The sequence below is a fragment of the Labrus bergylta genome, chromosome 6 (genome assembly GCF_963930695.1).
Source record: "Labrus bergylta chromosome 6, fLabBer1.1, whole genome shotgun sequence".
Lineage (NCBI taxonomy): Eukaryota > Metazoa > Chordata > Actinopteri > Labriformes > Labridae > Labrus > Labrus bergylta.
The window spans coordinates 4,241,942-4,259,882 of record NC_089200.1 but is presented as its reverse complement, the minus strand read 5'-3'; the positions used below and the strand labels follow the sequence as shown (position 1 = coordinate 4,259,882).

Below are 17,941 nucleotides of genomic sequence, written 5' to 3'. Positions count from 1 at the left end.
CTGGTCTGCCTCGAGTAGCTCAGCTGTTTGAAGCGGACTTAGAAAACTTGTCCTCCCTTTTGGTCTGAATCCCCCCAAAGCCCCCCGATCGTTGAACAACATGCCACGACTCGTTTCTCAGCAGGAAAGACTCGTTTTCGTTCTTAGTTTGTGATAGGCTGAGAAAAAAAAATAAAGTTTAACCGTCTACATCTAATAATCAACATAATAACAGAACATTCTCTCGTCCCGTCTCGTTACCTTTTCTCTTCTTCTGTCTAATCTCACCTCGTCTCTTCCTGTCTCATCCCGTTACGTCCCGCCGATCCCCTTCATGTTCCGTCATGTCCTGTGATGTCCCCTTTCATCTCATCCTGTATCTTCTCATCTCTTCTAGCCGTTTGGTCTCACCTCTTCTCTTCTCGTCCCGTCTCGTCCCTACTCGACTCTTCTTACTCATCTCGTCTCTTCTTGTCCCATTGCGTCCCTTCTTAACTCTTCCATCTTGTCCCGTCATATGTAACGTATTAATTTATTAAGATGTTAATAAATCCTAATTTTTACCTCGGAATATAAAAATGGGGAACCATCTCTGGTGATGAGGAGGAGTTCAGCCGTAGTTGTAATAATGAATTAATCAATCAATCATATGTCAGAACGGCGAGCTCTTCAGGACAGTTTGAATCACAGAACACACGGAAAGCTCTGAAGGTTTACGTGTAACTTTAATGAAGTAATTGAACAATAATGCAGATTAATGAGATACATATCAATGAATATATATGGATGAGTATATCAATGAAACTATAAGGTATATGACATTGGTATGGTGAAGTTATAAGGTGAAAGTAACAAATGAAAACGAGAGGTTGGAATTGATTTAATGAAATGTGATTAACGAGTTTGTATAAAAGATCTGGACTCGGCTTTTGATGTTGGACACTTTAAGACCCTTCTGGTTTTAAACACGAGCTGAGAACGCAACCTTACTTTGGATTGTGTTCGCTGCGGACTCCTCCACGACTGGTTCAGCTTTCAAAGGTACCGGAGGGGGCGGCTCAGAGAAGAGCGATCAGACCCGCACAATCAACTCTCTCTCTTGGGAATAAAAAAAAACGACTTGGACGCGGGGCTCCAAGAGGGAGACGAGCTCCGGTGCTTTCTTGCACGAGGAAGAATGTGCAACTTTTTGATCCAGCAGATGTCGCCCTTGAGCACCAGCATGAAACCAAAACAACTTGCGCTGCATCGTTGTTAGCATGCTAAGTAGCTCGTAGCTTCACACCGCATGTAAATTTACAAGAAATGACCGTGATCTAAAAAAGCTTAAGTGACATTCAAATAATCAGTGAGTACAGTATGTTATTCTTCTTTTTCTCTAGTCCCTCAATTAAACAACTTTTATACACGAGGGGAGGAGCCGGCCGGCCGTCCCGTCCATGTCAACACGTTGTAGATACGGCTCTGACATCATCACAGACAGTGGGACTCGGGTGTCACACTCATTGTAGACAGTCATGACTCACAGAGGTTTTTTAAAGGATATACTGGATTTCTGCTACATTTATGTGTAAAATGTTGAATATTCAGCCTTTAAACACGTATAACGTCACCATACCTTAACTAAAAATGAGTATTCTGAGTTTCGACATTGCAAGAGTAATCTAACAATTAGTAGAATACTTTTCTCATATAATCTGTTAGACAAGAAAACAATGTATTAAGCAGTAACAAACTTATGAAGTCATAAAACAGAACTATGAAATATGGAAATAGTAATTCCTAACGAACACATCATAATCTATAGTTATAACAGATCATCTGAGCCTCACATGGTCTAAATATATATGTGATTATAGGTACTTACATGTCCACAAAGAAAACAAACACTAGATGGCAGTAGCGCTCCACCTTACAAATATTCTCTGAAAATTCATTTAGACAGCTGTTACTTAATTTGAGTATTTTAGGTCGTATTAACACCAGAATCAGGTTCTTCAGTCACATTTGATCTCATAAGTATATATACATACATATAAAGCAGAAATTTAATGGTCTCCAATCGTCTCGTTTCCAATCGTCTCGTCTCCTCTCATCTCATCTCGTCTCGTCTCGTCTCGTCTCGTCTCGTCTCCTCTCCTTTCCATTCCTCTCGTCTCGTCTCGTCTCCTCTCGTCTCGTCTCGTCTCGTCTCCTCTCGTCTCGTCTCGTCTCGTCTCCTCTCGTCTCGGCTCCTCTCGTCTCCTCTCCTCTCGTCTCCTCTCGTCTCCTCTCGTCTCCTCTCGTCTCGTCTCGTCTCGTCTCGTCTCCTCTCCTCTCGTCTCGTCTCCTCTCGTCTCGTCTCGTCTCGTCTCCTCTCGTCTCCTCTCGTCTCCTCTCGTCTCGGCTCCTCTCGTCTCCTCTCCTCTCGTCTCCTCTCGTCTCCTCTCGTCTCGTCTCGTCATTCATCTCCTTCTCCAGCTTCTGTCTGTGCTGCAGTGACGGCCGACACGTTCTCATACACGACATTTAACTGAGGGCAGAGGATGAGATTTGATCAGAAATATATTTCATCAATGATGGAGAGAAAGTCAGTAAGACCTCTCTCTCTCTCTCTCTCTCTCTTTTTCTCTCTCTGTCTCTCTCTCTCTCTCCCTCGCTCTCTCTCTCTCTCTCTCTCTCTCTCTTTTTCTCTTTTTCTCTCTCTCTGTCTCTCTCTCTCTCTCCCTCGCTCTCTCTCTCTCTCTCTCTCTGTCTCTCTCTCTCTTTTTCTCTCTCTCTCACTCTTTCTCTCTCTCTCTCTCCTTCTCTCTCGCTCTCTCTCTCTCTCTCTCTCTCGCTGTCTCTCTGTCTCTCTCTCTGTCACTCTCTCTCTCTCTGTCTCTCTCTCTCTCTCTCTGTCTCTCTCTCCCTGTCTCTCTCTCTCTCGCTCCCTCTCTATCTGTATCTCTCTCTCTCTCTCTCTCTCTCTGTCTCTCTCTGTCTGTCTCTCTCTCTCTCTCTGTCTCTCTCTGTCTGTCTCTCTCTGTCTGTCTCTCTCTCTCTCTCTCTCTGTCTCTCTCTGTCTCTCTCTCTCTCTGTCTCTCTCTCTCTCTCTCTCTCTTACCTCGATCATCTCTGCAGGTTCGTCTGGTTCAGTGGTGGAGTTCACAGTTTTCTTCCACCTGGGTTAAATCATAAAACAATAAATTCCCAGTTTAACATGATGGGAGTCATCAACAACAGAATGAATGTTGATGGTTTTACCTCAGCCACAGAGTCAGGGGAATCAGAGGACTCAACAAGAGGAGCAGCAGAGTCCACCTGGTGATGATTTTTAGTGAGTTCCCTAAGAATGAAAGAGCGATATGTGAGACACTTCACTGGAAGGATTAGACAGAAAAATTTCATTTCAGGAAGATTGCTCCTGATATCCTCCTGATCTGGTTTGCACCTCTCAGCCTGAACACTTCAGGAGGTTTTCAGTTTTGTGTAAAGTGTGGAAGCACTTTAAGAGTTGGTGGTTTGGGTGATTGTTCAGTTGGTAGGTCGGTAGAATGGACTGTAAATATGAATGTTTGAAGCCTGAGTGACGTCCCCCCTCTGTTCCTGCAGGGGGCGCTGGAGTCCCATCGATGGCGGTCTCCATGCTGGAAATGCTGTCTCAGTCTAACTTTCAGTCAACCTAACGACCGGCTGAGAGCTGGAGCTGAGGCGGGTTTTAAACCTCCTGACAAACCGTTACACCGCGCCCACCTGTCAATCAGGTCAGCTACACGCCTTATTGTGAATAACTCTTATCCTTCATCAAATCAAAACTGATGAGTCATCAAAACATTCACCCCGCCCGTACAGTGTGTGTCCATCCAGACATGAGCTAATCACACCTATTTGGTTTTTTGAACCAGGCTGTAAACATGTTCATCTCTGCTGTAAAAACAGGCTTTTTAGAATGGGTGTGTATGTGACTTCCTGTTCTTCTGTAGCCAGCCTCTAGTGGACAGTCGAGGAACTGTAGGATTTAACACTTCAGCTTGGTTGGTAGGTAGCAGTAGCTTCATCTCACTCTATTTAATGATGAGTGTTTGACTCACATGTTAGGTTGACAGAGATGCGTTTGGAGGTCGTTCTCCCCAGCGTGTTCTCAGCTTCACAGTAAAACTCCCCAAAGTCAGAGGACTCGATGGAGCTGAAGACAAGCGTAGCTCCTGGATATGTGTGATTAGGGTTTAGAGGTCCATCCGCCTTGTACCAGGTGTAATTAGCTGCTGGGTTAGCATCACTGCTACAGGTCAGATTGACTGAAGTGCCCTCCACTATCTCATCGTGGGAACTCACTGACACAGAAGGAGGCTTTGGAGCATCTGGAGGAGAATCAGAGAGACCTCACATCAGATGAAGGTGGACGTGTTATATTGAACAGCTTTGGTTCTGAAACTGACGATCATACCTGCTGAATAAAAGTTTTTATATTTGCAGAAAAATGTAACAGTGAGACAGATAATCAGGAAACTCTCTGATAACCTGCACATATGAAAATGGAGGTACCATTTAACCCTCTGGTATCACTCAATGAATTTTTCAGTTTCCTTTAACAATCACTTTGACTGTGTTAGTGCATATGGCATGATACATTTTGAAATTCCAATTTAATTTTTTTGAATAGTTCTATGATACACTGAGTACAAATTTACTACCCTCTTGAGCCACTCGTTGACAGAAATATCCGCTCCCTAAAACAGCTGTGAAGATAATTAGAACAATGTTTTTTTTCCACTTTTTTGGGGTTAAATCTTTCAATCAACTTCAGTCCTAATCAAAACTATCAAATATTCAATTATTTTCAGGATTTTAACCCTTTAGATGCAAGTTTTATAAAATGATGTGCAAACAAATCCAGAGCATTCAGGACCAGAATCTAAAGTTAGAAGGAGGACATACTGCAGGGGTCATCAACTACATTTGCACAAGGGCCAGCTTTTTTCTTGATAGACACCGTGGAGGCCGGACTTTCAAATATGCTAGCACATAAGTCTGATAGCCGTGAAGCCCAGAAGGTAGTGTCAGAGAGACAGTGTCATTTCTGAAATTAACATAATGTGAGTATTCCAGTGTCCTTCCGACACAAAATTACACAAATAGTGTTTTTGTGTCGCATACACATCTGTTACAGTACATTTAATTAAGAAGGCATTATGTTCTGTTGAATCAAGATATTTAAATCACAGATTGAATAATTTTATCAGATTGTAAGGACACACTCTCTGGCTTCTCACTGGGGTTGGTGAATGAATCACCTAAGTGCAGAGTCAGGTGTGTTTGTGGCTGATTGGCCTTGATTAAAACCAGGTGTGGGGAGCTTCTATATACTCCTGGAGTTCAGTGCTCTGTGCTGACTCATTATCTCACCTTCAGAGGTAGTGAGAGCTTCTCCCTGTGGTGTCTCTTGTTGTCTGTGTGTTCATAAACACCAACAAATAACTTCCTGTGTATTTGTGTCTATTTCAAAGTAACTTGGGGTGCTGGGTAGTTGATATACCCCAGCCTTTTGTGTTGAGTTTGAAGGCCTTCCTGGCAGCCTTTACTTTCGTGAATTGTTTCTGGGTCTCCCGGTCAATTTAGTTTTGAGTCAGCTGCCTGGCAGCAGTGGTTTAGTTGATCATTTTCTGTGCATTAGTTAGAGGAGTGTTTTGGCTCTAGACTATTTTCATTGTTCCCTACCCCCCCTCCAATCTATCGTTTGTGGTTATCCTTCTTGGATAACTTTAAGACACCCCTGGGTACGCACCTGTGTCCCACTTTCCTGTTTTCCTGACACAGATCAGGAAATTGAGAAATTGTAAATATATATTTGCTCGCCTTTATTGTTTTAAAGGTAGCAGTGCCCAGACCCCCCCTGCATTATAACATTATAGACTAATAACTAAAATCCAACAGAGAATTTTTATTTGATAATAATATTTAATTAAATTATTATTCCTCAAAACAATTTTTCTCTTGATTTAGCTTTGAAAATATTAGACACTGAATACAATCAGCCTGTTTGTTATTGGACGTGTTTATCTCTGACTGCTCCTGCTGCACCTGATGGAAGAGAAAAGTGGAGCGTGCATTTAGCGTGCACTATATCTGCAGTGTTTAACGCAGCGCTGTTTCACAGAGTCTGAATGGACAAGTTCACAGACTGACTGAGACTAGGGCTGCACGATATATCGTTTCAGCATCGTCATCGAGATGTGCGCATGCGCAATACTCACAACGCAAGGATATGCGATGTGAAGAAAAAATAAATCTGTCTGGAGCCAAAAAACATATTTGAGCCTTTCAATGAAGTTTATGTATCCTGTCTAAGCCCGTTCACATTACTGATAGATCTAAATGAGTATATATTTATATCTTTTACCACATTATGCAACAACTCTCATAGTGAGAACACCTTCTCAGCGCTCTGTCATCTCACCTGCTGTTATCAGGGCCGGGCAGAGCGACGTGCAGCGTGAGTGGTCGAGCGACTGAGAGAGAGAGAGCGGTGAATGTGAGCGGAGAGGAGCAGGGATTTATACAATCTGACAGTTTGCTTTAGTTAATATCACATAAGGGGCTTTATTTAACACTTTCAGGGTTAAAGGCAGCGGCCTCCAGATCTGTGCCTTCAACTTTGTCTTCAGTCAGAACGGGCTCTCGGTTTTGTTTTGGAGGTCTAAGTTTCGATCTTCTGATAGCCCATTTTATTGTTTATTTCACGTCCTCCTTCCCACGCCTTATGATTCCATGAGCTGCCATAAAACTTGAAACAGTGGTAGTTTAATGTCGAAGTAATCCGTTGCTTAAAGTTTGCTTTGCTTCCTGCAGAAATCACAATTTTTCTCTTTCCGAGGTGGACCATCTTCACAAAATGCATTGTGCTTGTTCTAGAAATGTCTCTAAACATTACTCTTCATTGATTCACATCTCTGGCAGCTGATTACTCAAGACTACAAAAAAGTCAAAACGCAGGAGGAGGACAAACTCTGTGATCCATTGTGCGTCTGCTCAGCCTGTGTGTGTTCTCTCTCTCTCTCTCTCTCTCTCTCTCTCTCTCTGTCTCTCTCTGTCTCTCTGTCTCTCTCTGTCTCTCTCTGTCTCTCTCTCTCTCTCTCTCTCTCTCTCTCTCTCTCTCGCTCTCTCTCTCTCTCTCTCTCTCTCTGTGTGTGTGTCTGTGTAATCATCATTTCAGGGAGAATTCAGCTGAACAGAGTGAAGCAGTTAACATATATCGCAGGAAACAAAAATATTGAAATGTCATTTTTTTCTCAATATCGTGCAGCCCTAACTGAGACTACAGCAGGCTGTGACGTTGCTATCGTTAAGTTAGTCGAACCGACCGTTTGAGCGGATCATTTGATCATTACTGACATACTGGCTGCTGCATTGTTGTCAGAGAAGCCAGCACTTCAACATAGCATGTTTCCTTAATGTCTGATCAGATAGTAAGCTCACTTTATCATCTCACTCTCTACACATCTCACTGATTGGACCTTTAAAGGCTCCGTGTGAAGGTGTGAATCAGTGAAGACTGTAAATAAACTCACACACTGGAGGAGACGGGAACTTCTCATGTCCTCGTACAGCACAGGAATAACTGTCTGTCTGAAGAACCTGCTCTGATGAATAAAGAGATGATGTTTCATTTTTGATTTCCTCTCCATTCTTGAACCAGATGGTTTCATCAGAACATCCGTTGAGACACAAAAAGAAGAGTCGAGCCGCAAGTCTGATCACGTGCACCTGGAGATCTGAACATGTGTAGAAATATCAGCACACAAACATGTAGTAAATACATTAATATACAACATATTATAAACTGTGAGCTCAGAGAATAAAGTGTGAAATATTACCTGTGACAGTCAGGATGACCCCAGATCTACTTAAATATCTGCTGATGTTTGTTTTCAATATGAACCTGTATACAGCCGTGTCTGTCTCTCTCACGTCTGTGATTCTCAGAGTACAGTTGTTCCCCACACAGGTATTCTGCACACGGCCTGAATACTTGGAGTCTTCTTTAACATCCACTTTATATTCAGGATAATCAGTAGACCAAAATGTTTCCTGAAGTGTGTTAACTTCCTCGTTTATTCCCTCTGGGTATGGAAAGGTGCAGCTCATCTCCACAGTCAATCCTTTACGGGCACAGATCAACACAGAAGAGTACGTCACATCCCAGAGATCCTGAACCGCTGAAACACAGAGCACATCAGGAACAATCATCAACATTCATAACTTTCAGAAGAAAAAATAAAAACCTCAACATATCTCAACGTCTGAAAATCATCTGATCACGATTCTATCCAACTGTAATCATTTTAAAGACTCAAAAATGTAAACAGGCTTTTTTAGTATGGGTGTGTATGTGACTTCATGTGCTTTTCTGCAGCCAGCCTCGAGTGGACACCCGAGGAACTGCAGGTTGTTGTTTTGCATCGGCTTCATTCGTCAACACCGGAGGATGCTGCTTGGATAAGATCTGACACTTTGAAGAAGGAAGTAGCAGGGTTTAGTGTGGATGTGTGATGGTGGAAGATATTCACTGTGAGACAAGTTTCCACCCACAAAAACTATCAGGAGATAGAAACTGTATTAGAGAGAACCTGAGAACAAACTCTGCTTTAGAACAAACACTGCAGGGGTAAAGTCTGAGAGCATGAATAATAAAACACATTTTAATTTGTGGTATCTAAGAGTGATAAGCAGACTTGGTTTTTGGTATATGTCAAGAAAAAGAGGTGACCTTCCTTTTAGACGTGAAAACGGATGATTCAAACTAAAGTCAGAAAACGACTTCATGTGTGGAGACGTCACATCACAGAATACGAGACAGTGTTTGTAGTATTTCTGAGAGTATCAGGGATCCTGAAACACAAAGTGCAGAACAAAGCACTAGTGTTGTAGTACTCCAAATCAGTCTTGGTCTCAGGACCACTTTTTGAAGGTCTCAGTCTCAGGATTTCAAATAAAGACCGGTCAAGACCACCACTGATCGGCTATTTCTCCACGTCATCACTGAGATCAGAAGGAAAACGTCCTCTTTTTAAAAGAACAAATAACTTCAATTCATTTCTAGTTTGATTTTTTCTTCCCCGGTTACGGCCGCAACCTTCCCGGTGTTACACTTCCATCGCTGCAACACCTGTTGGTTTGACCTGATAACTGCTCTCATATCTGACAAACCGAGGGCGTCCAAAACGGCCGTGTGGGGGTGTCTTAAAAGCGCCTACTTTATCTGGTCCAAACAAATCCAGAGCATTCAGGAGCAGAATGTAAAGTTAGAAGGAGGACATACTGGCTGCTGCATTGTTGTCAGAGAAGCCAGCACTTCAACATAGCATGTTTTCCTTCATGTCTGATTAGATAGTAAGATACCTTTATCATCTCACTCTCTACACATCTCACTGATTGGACCTTTAAAGGCTCCGTGTGATGGTGTGAATTAGTGCTGCAACAACGAATCAATAAAAATCGATTAATAAAAGTGTTGGCAACAAATTTCATTATCGATTCGTTGCGTTGCGCGATTAATGCGTCACTCCCTATGTCGCAGACTGTGGTGACGTGCACGCCGAACTGTTGACATGCCGACAGCACAGCGTGGCGGAGCTACAGCGTGAGAGAGTGGAGCTGGTATTTCAGATATTAAACACAGCAGAGCGGAGAGAACGGTTCAACCGAAATCTTCTAAAGTGTGGGAGCACTTCACGATGCATAAAAACAAGAGTTAGTTGAAGCTTTGCAATAGCGATACGGCGCGGCACGGGAGCACCACAGTGATGATGCAGCACCTGAAAAGTAAACATGTCGGAGTCATCGCTGACTAGGAAGGGAGCTCGACAGCAGGGTAAGTCACTACAAAATCCCATGGTTGTTCTGTTTTCAAGAAAGAAAATGTAACGTTAGTCTCTCCGGTTGCTCGGCTGGTGCTTTAACGTTAACGTTTAACGTTAGCTGGTTAATGACGCGGTACAGAAAACTTTTTACTTTGCCAACTCCAAACAACCTTAGACTAAAGAAAACTTTATTATTTTGCCTTTTAGGCCCACTTTCAATACGTTGTCAGATATATTCTTTGCTTATTTCCCATATTATTTTCTGTTGACGTTGGAATATATTTGTGTAGGTGTGTGTTTTACATTTTATTTTAGTTTAAAAATGTTTTAAAGCACTTTGTCAGCTTGCTGTCAATAAACAATTAAAAAACAATGTACTTACTACAATGATTTAATAATTTGATGATTAAGCTTAATTTTCTGTAATAAGGTGAGAGTTAATACACTGCACTGTATGCAAGTGCATTTAGACACTTAATTACATTTGTGTAAATAAGTTTTTAGGGTACCTGTATTGATGTAAATAAATATATATTATAAAAACGTGTGTTGTCTCTGCAAGTGCTCTTTGGGTTACTTACTTACTTTTACATAACAATAAATTCATAACTAAAACAACAAGGCATATTGATTAGATGTAAATTGTGCTGTTTTACATATTAATACTATCTTTGTTATTGCAGAAAACATCATGTACACCACAAGAAGCATCCGTCTTGACAGATAGCATCCTCAACATGCTCGTCGCTGACACGAGGCCTCTGACGATGGTTGAAAATAAAGATGCAACTTCACTACAATGATCCCCACCTTAAACCCTGGCTACACTCTTCCCTCAAGGACCCATTTCAGAAAGCTCATGGAGACGTCCGAGCAGTAACCTGTTGTTTTTGCACTTTTGTTTGCCCTGTCAATGAACTAATGTTCTGTTTTTGAATAAACGTGTGGAAATTCAAAATGTTTTTTTTTAAATCCGATTCATCGATTAATCAGAAAAATAATTAACCTATTAATCGATTATCAAAATAATCGTTAGTTGCAGCCCTATTGTGAATCAGTGAAGACTGTAAATAAACTCACACACTGGAGGAGACGGGAACTTCTCATGTCCTCGTACAGCACAGGAATAACTGTCTGTCTGAAGAACCTGCTCTGATGAATAAAGAGATGATGTTTCATCTTTGATTTCCTCTCCATTCTTGAACCAGATGAAGGAGGTTTCACCAGGACATCTGTTGACACATTTAAAGAGGGATACAGCCTCATGTCTGATCACGTGCACCTGGAGATCTGAACATGTGTAGAAATATCAGCACACAAACATGTAGTAAATACATTAATATACAACATATTATAAACTGTGAGCTCAGAGAATAAAGTGTGAAATATTACCTGTGACAGTCAGGACGACCCCAGATCTAATTAAATATCTGCTGATGTTTGTTTTCAATATGAACCTGTAGTAAGCCCTGTCTGTCTCTCTCACGTCTGTGATTCTCAGAGTACAGTTGTTCCCCACACAGGTATTCTGCACACGGCCTGAATACTTGGAGTCTTCTTTAACATCCACTTTATATTCAGGATCATCAGTAGACCAAAATGTTTCCTGAAGTGTGTTAACTTCCTCGTTTATTCCCTCTGGGTATGGAAAGGTGCAGCTCATCTCCACAGTCGATCCTTTACGGGCACAGATCAACACAGAAGAGTACGTCACATCCCAGAGATCCTGAACCGCTGAAACACAGAGCACATCAGGAACAATCATCAACATTCATAACTTTCAGAAGAAAAAATAAAAACCTCAACATATCTCAACGTCTGAAAATCATCTGATCACGATTCTATCCAACTGTAATCATTTTAAAGACTCAAAAATGTAAACAGGCTTTTTTAGTATGGGTGTGTATGTGACTTCATGTGCTTTTCTGCAGCCAGCCTCGAGTGGACACCCGAGGAACTGCAGGTTGTTGTTTTGCATCGGCTTCATTCGTCAACACCGGAGGATGCTGCTTGGATAAGATCTGACACTTTGAAGAAGGAAGTAGCAGGGTTTAGTGTGGATGTGTGATGGTGGAAGATATTCACTGTGAGACAAGTTTCCACCCACAAAAACTATCAGGAGATAGAAACTGTATTAGAGAGAACCTGAGAACAAACTCTGCTTTAGAACAAACACTGCAGGGGTAAAGTCTGAGAGCATGAATAATAAAACACATTTTAATTTGTGGTATCTAAGAGTGATAAGCAGACTTGGTTTTTGGTATATGTCAAGAAAAAGAGGTGACCTTCCTTTTAGACGTGAAAACGGATGATTCAAACTAAAGTCAGAAAACGACTTCATGTGTGGAGACGTCACATCACAGAATACGAGACAGTGTTTGTAGTATTTCTGAGAGTATCAGGGATCCTGAAACACAAAGTGCAGAACAAAGCACTAGTGTTGTAGTACTCCAAATCAGTCTTGGTCTCAGGACCACTTTTTGAAGGTCTCAGTCTCAGGATTTCAAATAAAGACCGGTCAAGACCACCACTGATCGGCTATTTCTCCACGTCATCACTGAGATCAGAAGGAAAACGTCCTCTTTTTAAAAGAACAAATAACTTCAATTCATTTCTACCGCAACCTTCCCGGTGTTACACTTCCATCGCTGCAACACCTGTTGGTTTGACCTGATAACTGCTCTCATATCTGACAAACCGAGAGGCATCCAAAACGGCCGTGTGGGGGTGTCTTAAAAGCGCCTACTTTATCTGGTCCAAACAAATCCAGAGCATTCAGGAGCAGAATGTAAAGTTAGAAGGAGGACATACTGGCTGCTGCATTGTTGTCAGAGAAGCCAGCACTTCAACATAGCATGTTTCCTTCATGTCTGATTAGATAGTAAGATACCTTTATCATCTCACTCTCTACACATCTCACTGATTGGACCTTTAAAGGCTCCGTGTGAAGGTGTGAATTAGTGCTGCAACAACGAATCAATAAAAATCGATTAATAAAAGTGTTGGCAACGAATTTCATTATCGATTCGTTGCGTTGCACGATTAATGCGTCACTCCCTATGTCGCAGACTGTGGTGACGTGCACGCCGAACTGTTTACATGCCGACAGCACAGCGTGGCGGAGCTACAGCGTGAGAGAGTGGAGCTGGTATTTCAGATATTAAACACAGCAGAGCGGAGAGAACGGTTCAACCGAAATCTTCTAAAGTGTGGGAGCACTTCACGATGCATAAAAACAAGAGTTAGTTGAAGCTTTGCAATAGCGATACGGCGCGGCACGGGAGCACCACAGTGATGATGCAGCACCTGAAAAGTAAACATGTCGGAGTCATCGCTGACTAGGAAGGGAGCTCGACAGCAGGGTAAGTCACTACAAAATCCCATGGTTGTTCTGTTTTCAAGAAAGAAAATGTAACGTTAGTCTCTCCGGTTGCTCGGCTGGTGCTTTAACGTTAACGTTTAACGTTAGCTGGTTAATGACGCGGTACAGAAAACTTTTTACTTTGCCAACTCCAAACAACCTTAGACTAAAGAAAACTTTATTATTTTGCCTTTTAGGCCCACTTTCAATACGTTGTCAGATATATTCTTTGCTTATTTCCCATATTATTTTCTGTTGACGTTGGAATATATTTGTGTAGGTGTGTGATTTACATTTTATTTTATTTTAAAAATGTTTTAAAGCACTTTGTCAGCTTGCTGTCAATAAACAATTAAAAAACAATGTACTTACTACAATGATTTAATAATTTGATGATTAAGCTTAATTTTCTGTAATAAGGTGAGAGTTAATACACTGCACTGTATGCAAGTGCATTTAGACACTTAATTACATTTGTGTAAATAAGTTTTTAGGGTACCTGTATTGATGTAAATAAATATATATTATAAAAACGTGTGTTGTCTCTGCAAGTGCTCTTTGGGTTACTTACTTACTTTTACATAACAATAAATTCATAACTAAAACAACAAGGCATATTGATTAGATGTAAATTGTGCTGTTTTACATATTAATACTATCTTTGTTATTGCAGAAAACATCATGTACACCACAAGAAGCATCCGTCTTGACAGATAGCATCCTCAACATGTTCGTCGCTGACACGAGGCCTCTGACGATGGTTGAAAATAAAGATGCAACTTCACTACAATGATCCCCACCTTAAACCCTGGCTACACTCTTCCCTCAAGGACCCATTTCAGAAAGCTCATGGAGACGTCCAAGCAGTAACCTGTTGTTTTTGCACTTTTGTTTGCCCTGTCAATGAACTAATGTTCTGTTTTTGAATAAACGTGTGGAAATTCAAAATGTTTTTTTTTAAATCCGATTCATCGATTAATCAGAAAAATAATTAACCGATTAATCGATTATCAAAATAATCGTTAGTTGCAGCCCTATTGTGAATCAGTGAAGACTGTAAATAAACTCACACACTGGAGGAGACGGGAACTTCTCATGTCCTCGTACAGCACAGGAATAACTGTCTGTCTGAAGAACCTGCTCTGATGAATAATGATCTGATGTTTCATCTTTGATTTCCTCTCCATTCTTGAACCAGATGGTTTCATCAGAACATCCGTTGAGACACATAAAGAAGAGTCCAGCCGCAAGTCTGATCACGTGCACCTGGAGATCTGAACATGTGTAGAAATATCAGCACACAAACATGTAGTAAATACATTAATATACAACATATTATAAACTGTGAGCTCAGAGAATAAAGTGTGAAATATTACCTGTGACAGTCAGGATGACCCCAGATCTACTTAAATATCTGCTGATGTTTGTTTTCAATATGAACCTGTATACAGCCGTGTCTGTCTCTCTCACGTCTGTGATTCTCAGAGTACAGTTGTTCCCCACACAGGTATTCTGCACACGGCCTGAATACTTGGAGTCTTCTTTAACATCCACTTTATATTCAGGATAATCAGTAGACCAAAATGTTTCCTGAAGTGTGTTAACTTCCTCGTTTATTCCCTCTGGGTATGGAAAGGTGCAGCTCATCTCCACAGTCAATCCTTTACGGGCACAGATCCACACAGAAGAGTACGTCACATCCCAGAGATCCTGAACCGCTGAAACACAGAGCACATCAGGAACAACCATCAACATTCATAACTTTCAGAAGAAAAAATAAAAACCTCAACATATCTCAACGTCTAAAAATCATCTGATCACGATTCTATCCAACTGTAATCATTTTAAAGACTCAAAAATGTAAACAGGCTTTTTTAGTATGGGTGTGTATGTGACTTCATGTGCTTTTCTGCAGCCAGCCTCGAGTGGACACCCGAGGAACTGCAGGTTGTTGTTTTGCATCGGCTTCATTCGTCAACACCGGAGGATGCTGCTTGGATAAGATCTGACACTTTGAAGAAGGAAGTAGCAGGGTTTAGTGTGGATGTGTGATGGTGGAAGATATTCACTGTGAGACAAGTTTCCACCCACAAAAACTATCAGGAGATAGAAACTGTATTAGAGAGAACCTGAGAACAAACTCTGCTTTAGAACAAACACTGCAGGGGTAAAGTCTGAGAGCATGAATAATAAAACACATTTTAATTTGTGGTATCTAAGAGTGATAAGCAGACTTGGTTTTTGGTATATGTCAAGAAAAAGAGGTGACCTTCCTTTTAGACGTGAAAACGGATGATTCAAACTAAAGTCAGAAAACGACTTCATGTGTGGAGATGTCACATCACAGAATACGAAACATTGTTTGTAGTATTTCTGAGAGTAACAGGGATCCTGAAACACAAAGTGCAGAACAAAGCACTAGTGTTGTAGTACTCCAAATCAGTCTTGGTCTCAGGACCACTTTTTGAAGGTCTCGGTCTCTGACTGGGCGGACTCAGGATTTCAAATAAAGACCGGTCAAGACCACCACTGATCGGCTATTTCTCCACGTCATCACTGGATCGGCAGTGCTCAGGAAGTGTACTGGCACCTCTCAGACTACTAGACCAATTATCAGACTTGCTCTGCACCAGGACTTGAACCAGCGACCCTCCGTTCCCCAACCCAAGTCCCAAAAGACTCAAAGCTCTTTTACACTGCAGGTCACACCAACACATTCACACACTGATGGTAGAGGCTGCTGAGTAAAGAGTCCGTCAGTATTAACTCATCCATTCATACACATTCACACACTGATGGTAGAGGCTGCTGAGTAAAGAGTCCGTCAGTATTAACTCATCCATTCATACACATTCACACGCCCTCGACCTTCCGGTTAAGAAACGACCGACTCTACCACTGAGCCACAGCAGACCCTCTTACAGATCAACTTGTCCATCATGAGTTCGATTGGAACCTACACATTTATGCACTTCTGCACTTCTACCCGTGTACCGAGCATTTGCACTTCCTGTTCTATGTTTTGTCCGTGCGTTATTAAGTTTATTTGACTTTCCCTGCAACCAGATTTACCTACAGTTACAAATAAAGTCACCTGTACCTGAGCCACTTTTCACACAGATGACCTTCAGTCTGTATTAATCAGTCCCACATTCTATGAAGGTAGATATGTTGTAAAATAGGAGAGTTTGTAGAATGTGATGTGAGCTTCAAGGAAAAAAAAGTGAACTTGTATGTAAAAATGTTTTGCAACACATTTTGCGAGACGTCTGTAGCAAAACAAATTTGTACTTGTTGCTCTCACATCTCATTCTACAAGCTCTCACATCTCATTCTTCAAGCTCTCACATCACATTTTACAAGCTCTCCTATTTTGCAACATATCTACCTTCATACACATTTCCTCTTTTTTTAATGAAGTGAATGAAAGTGTAGACATGACGTACCTGACACAAAGTGGAGGACGACGATAAACCAACTCACTGCTCTGATTAAACTCATCGCTGCTCCTCTCATCTCTCGTTGTGACTTTAAGGAAGATAAAAGATGTTAGCAGGTGGAATAATCAGAACACAGCAGCACTCAAACATTAGTAGACATGTTGAGGAATCATTCTACTTACATGTGAAGAAGAGTAACGTCTGAAAGACGACTCTCCTCTGCAGGCAGTGAGCGGACGACAGATATCAGAGTGTTTTTAATAACTACACTTCCTTCCTCTATATATGATTAATATATTTGATAAGACAAACACCAGGAAGAACGTCACAGATAACCCAACATGTCTTCTTTCCTAACACAACTTAAACCCTAAACAAAGTGATTACTGTCCAAGTGTCAGACCTTTGGGTGAATGCATTAGTTTAGAAAAAGTCAGCCAACATATACACACATGCAGAGTCGAACAAAAATATGAGATGTGATGCACAAAGATTCACAAAATTATAATTTTTTTATTTGCTATATGCATTAAAAACACAATTCAAGATATTTCCAGCCCGACCGGATTCTTCATCAGCTGCTGTATGATACATAATAACACCTGAACCTCCATCCATCTATACCACTTTTGGTTGGAGCTGATCTGAGCATCATTGGTGGAGAGGCGGGGTTACACCTCTCACCTCGTCTCGTCTCGTCCCACGTTGACCCTTCTTGTCTTGTCTCTTGGTAGCATTGGTTAAAGCATTGGTATCCAACCTGGGCCCCCCCCCCCTAGGCGAGGTAGCCAAAGATCTCTTGTTGTCTGAATTAAATTCACACATATCATGATATCCCGATATATTTCAGATAATCCAGATTTGCTGAAGTGGACTCTGTGTAGTACCGTCTAAGCTGCAGCTTGGCACTAGGAGTCATCGAGCGTACACGCTGCACGCTTGTACGCTGCACGCTTGTACGCTGCACGCTGCACGCTGCACGCTGCACGCTGCACGCTGCACGCTGCACGCTGCGCACCTTTATCCCTCGTGCTGCCATGAAGGGTTTTTAATGATATCAAGAGAAAACACTAGTAGAGAAAAGTAGAGAAAAAGATGTGAAGGAGGTCAATGAAAGTCTGAAGAGGAAGAGAAAGCGCCATCTTTAATGAGGTCTCTGAAAACCTGACTTTTAGTGACAGATGAAGTGAAGAGGAAAAAACAACACATCGAGATTTACAGTGACCTCTCATGTTTCTGTGTTCTCCTTTCAGCCACACAGGGGCGGTGTTGATCCAGGCGGAATTTTAATGTATTGGATGGATCCGTTTAAGATGACTCAGCAGTTTAACATGACGTCA

General features: G+C 41.6%; 1 protein-coding gene across 1 annotated transcript; it reads right to left on the bottom strand.

Annotated features, from left to right (window-relative positions):
* Positions 1 to 685: 685 nt before the first annotated feature.
* LOC114918132 (uncharacterized) lies at positions 686 to 16,890 on the bottom strand. Its single transcript, XM_065956319.1, has 12 exons — positions 16,784 to 16,890; positions 16,608 to 16,689; positions 14,538 to 14,879; positions 14,232 to 14,435; positions 11,193 to 11,534; positions 10,881 to 11,090; positions 7,815 to 8,156; positions 7,509 to 7,712; positions 4,032 to 4,301; positions 3,205 to 3,286; positions 3,065 to 3,122; positions 686 to 2,491 (listed from the first exon to the last, which is right to left on the bottom strand). Exons 2-12 carry the CDS (start codon positions 16,675 to 16,677, stop codon positions 2,420 to 2,422), a joined length of 2,196 nt encoding a protein of 731 aa, XP_065812391.1. The 5' UTR covers positions 16,678 to 16,689; positions 16,784 to 16,890; the 3' UTR covers positions 686 to 2,419.
* Between the last annotated feature and the right edge of the window lie 1,051 nt (positions 16,891 to 17,941).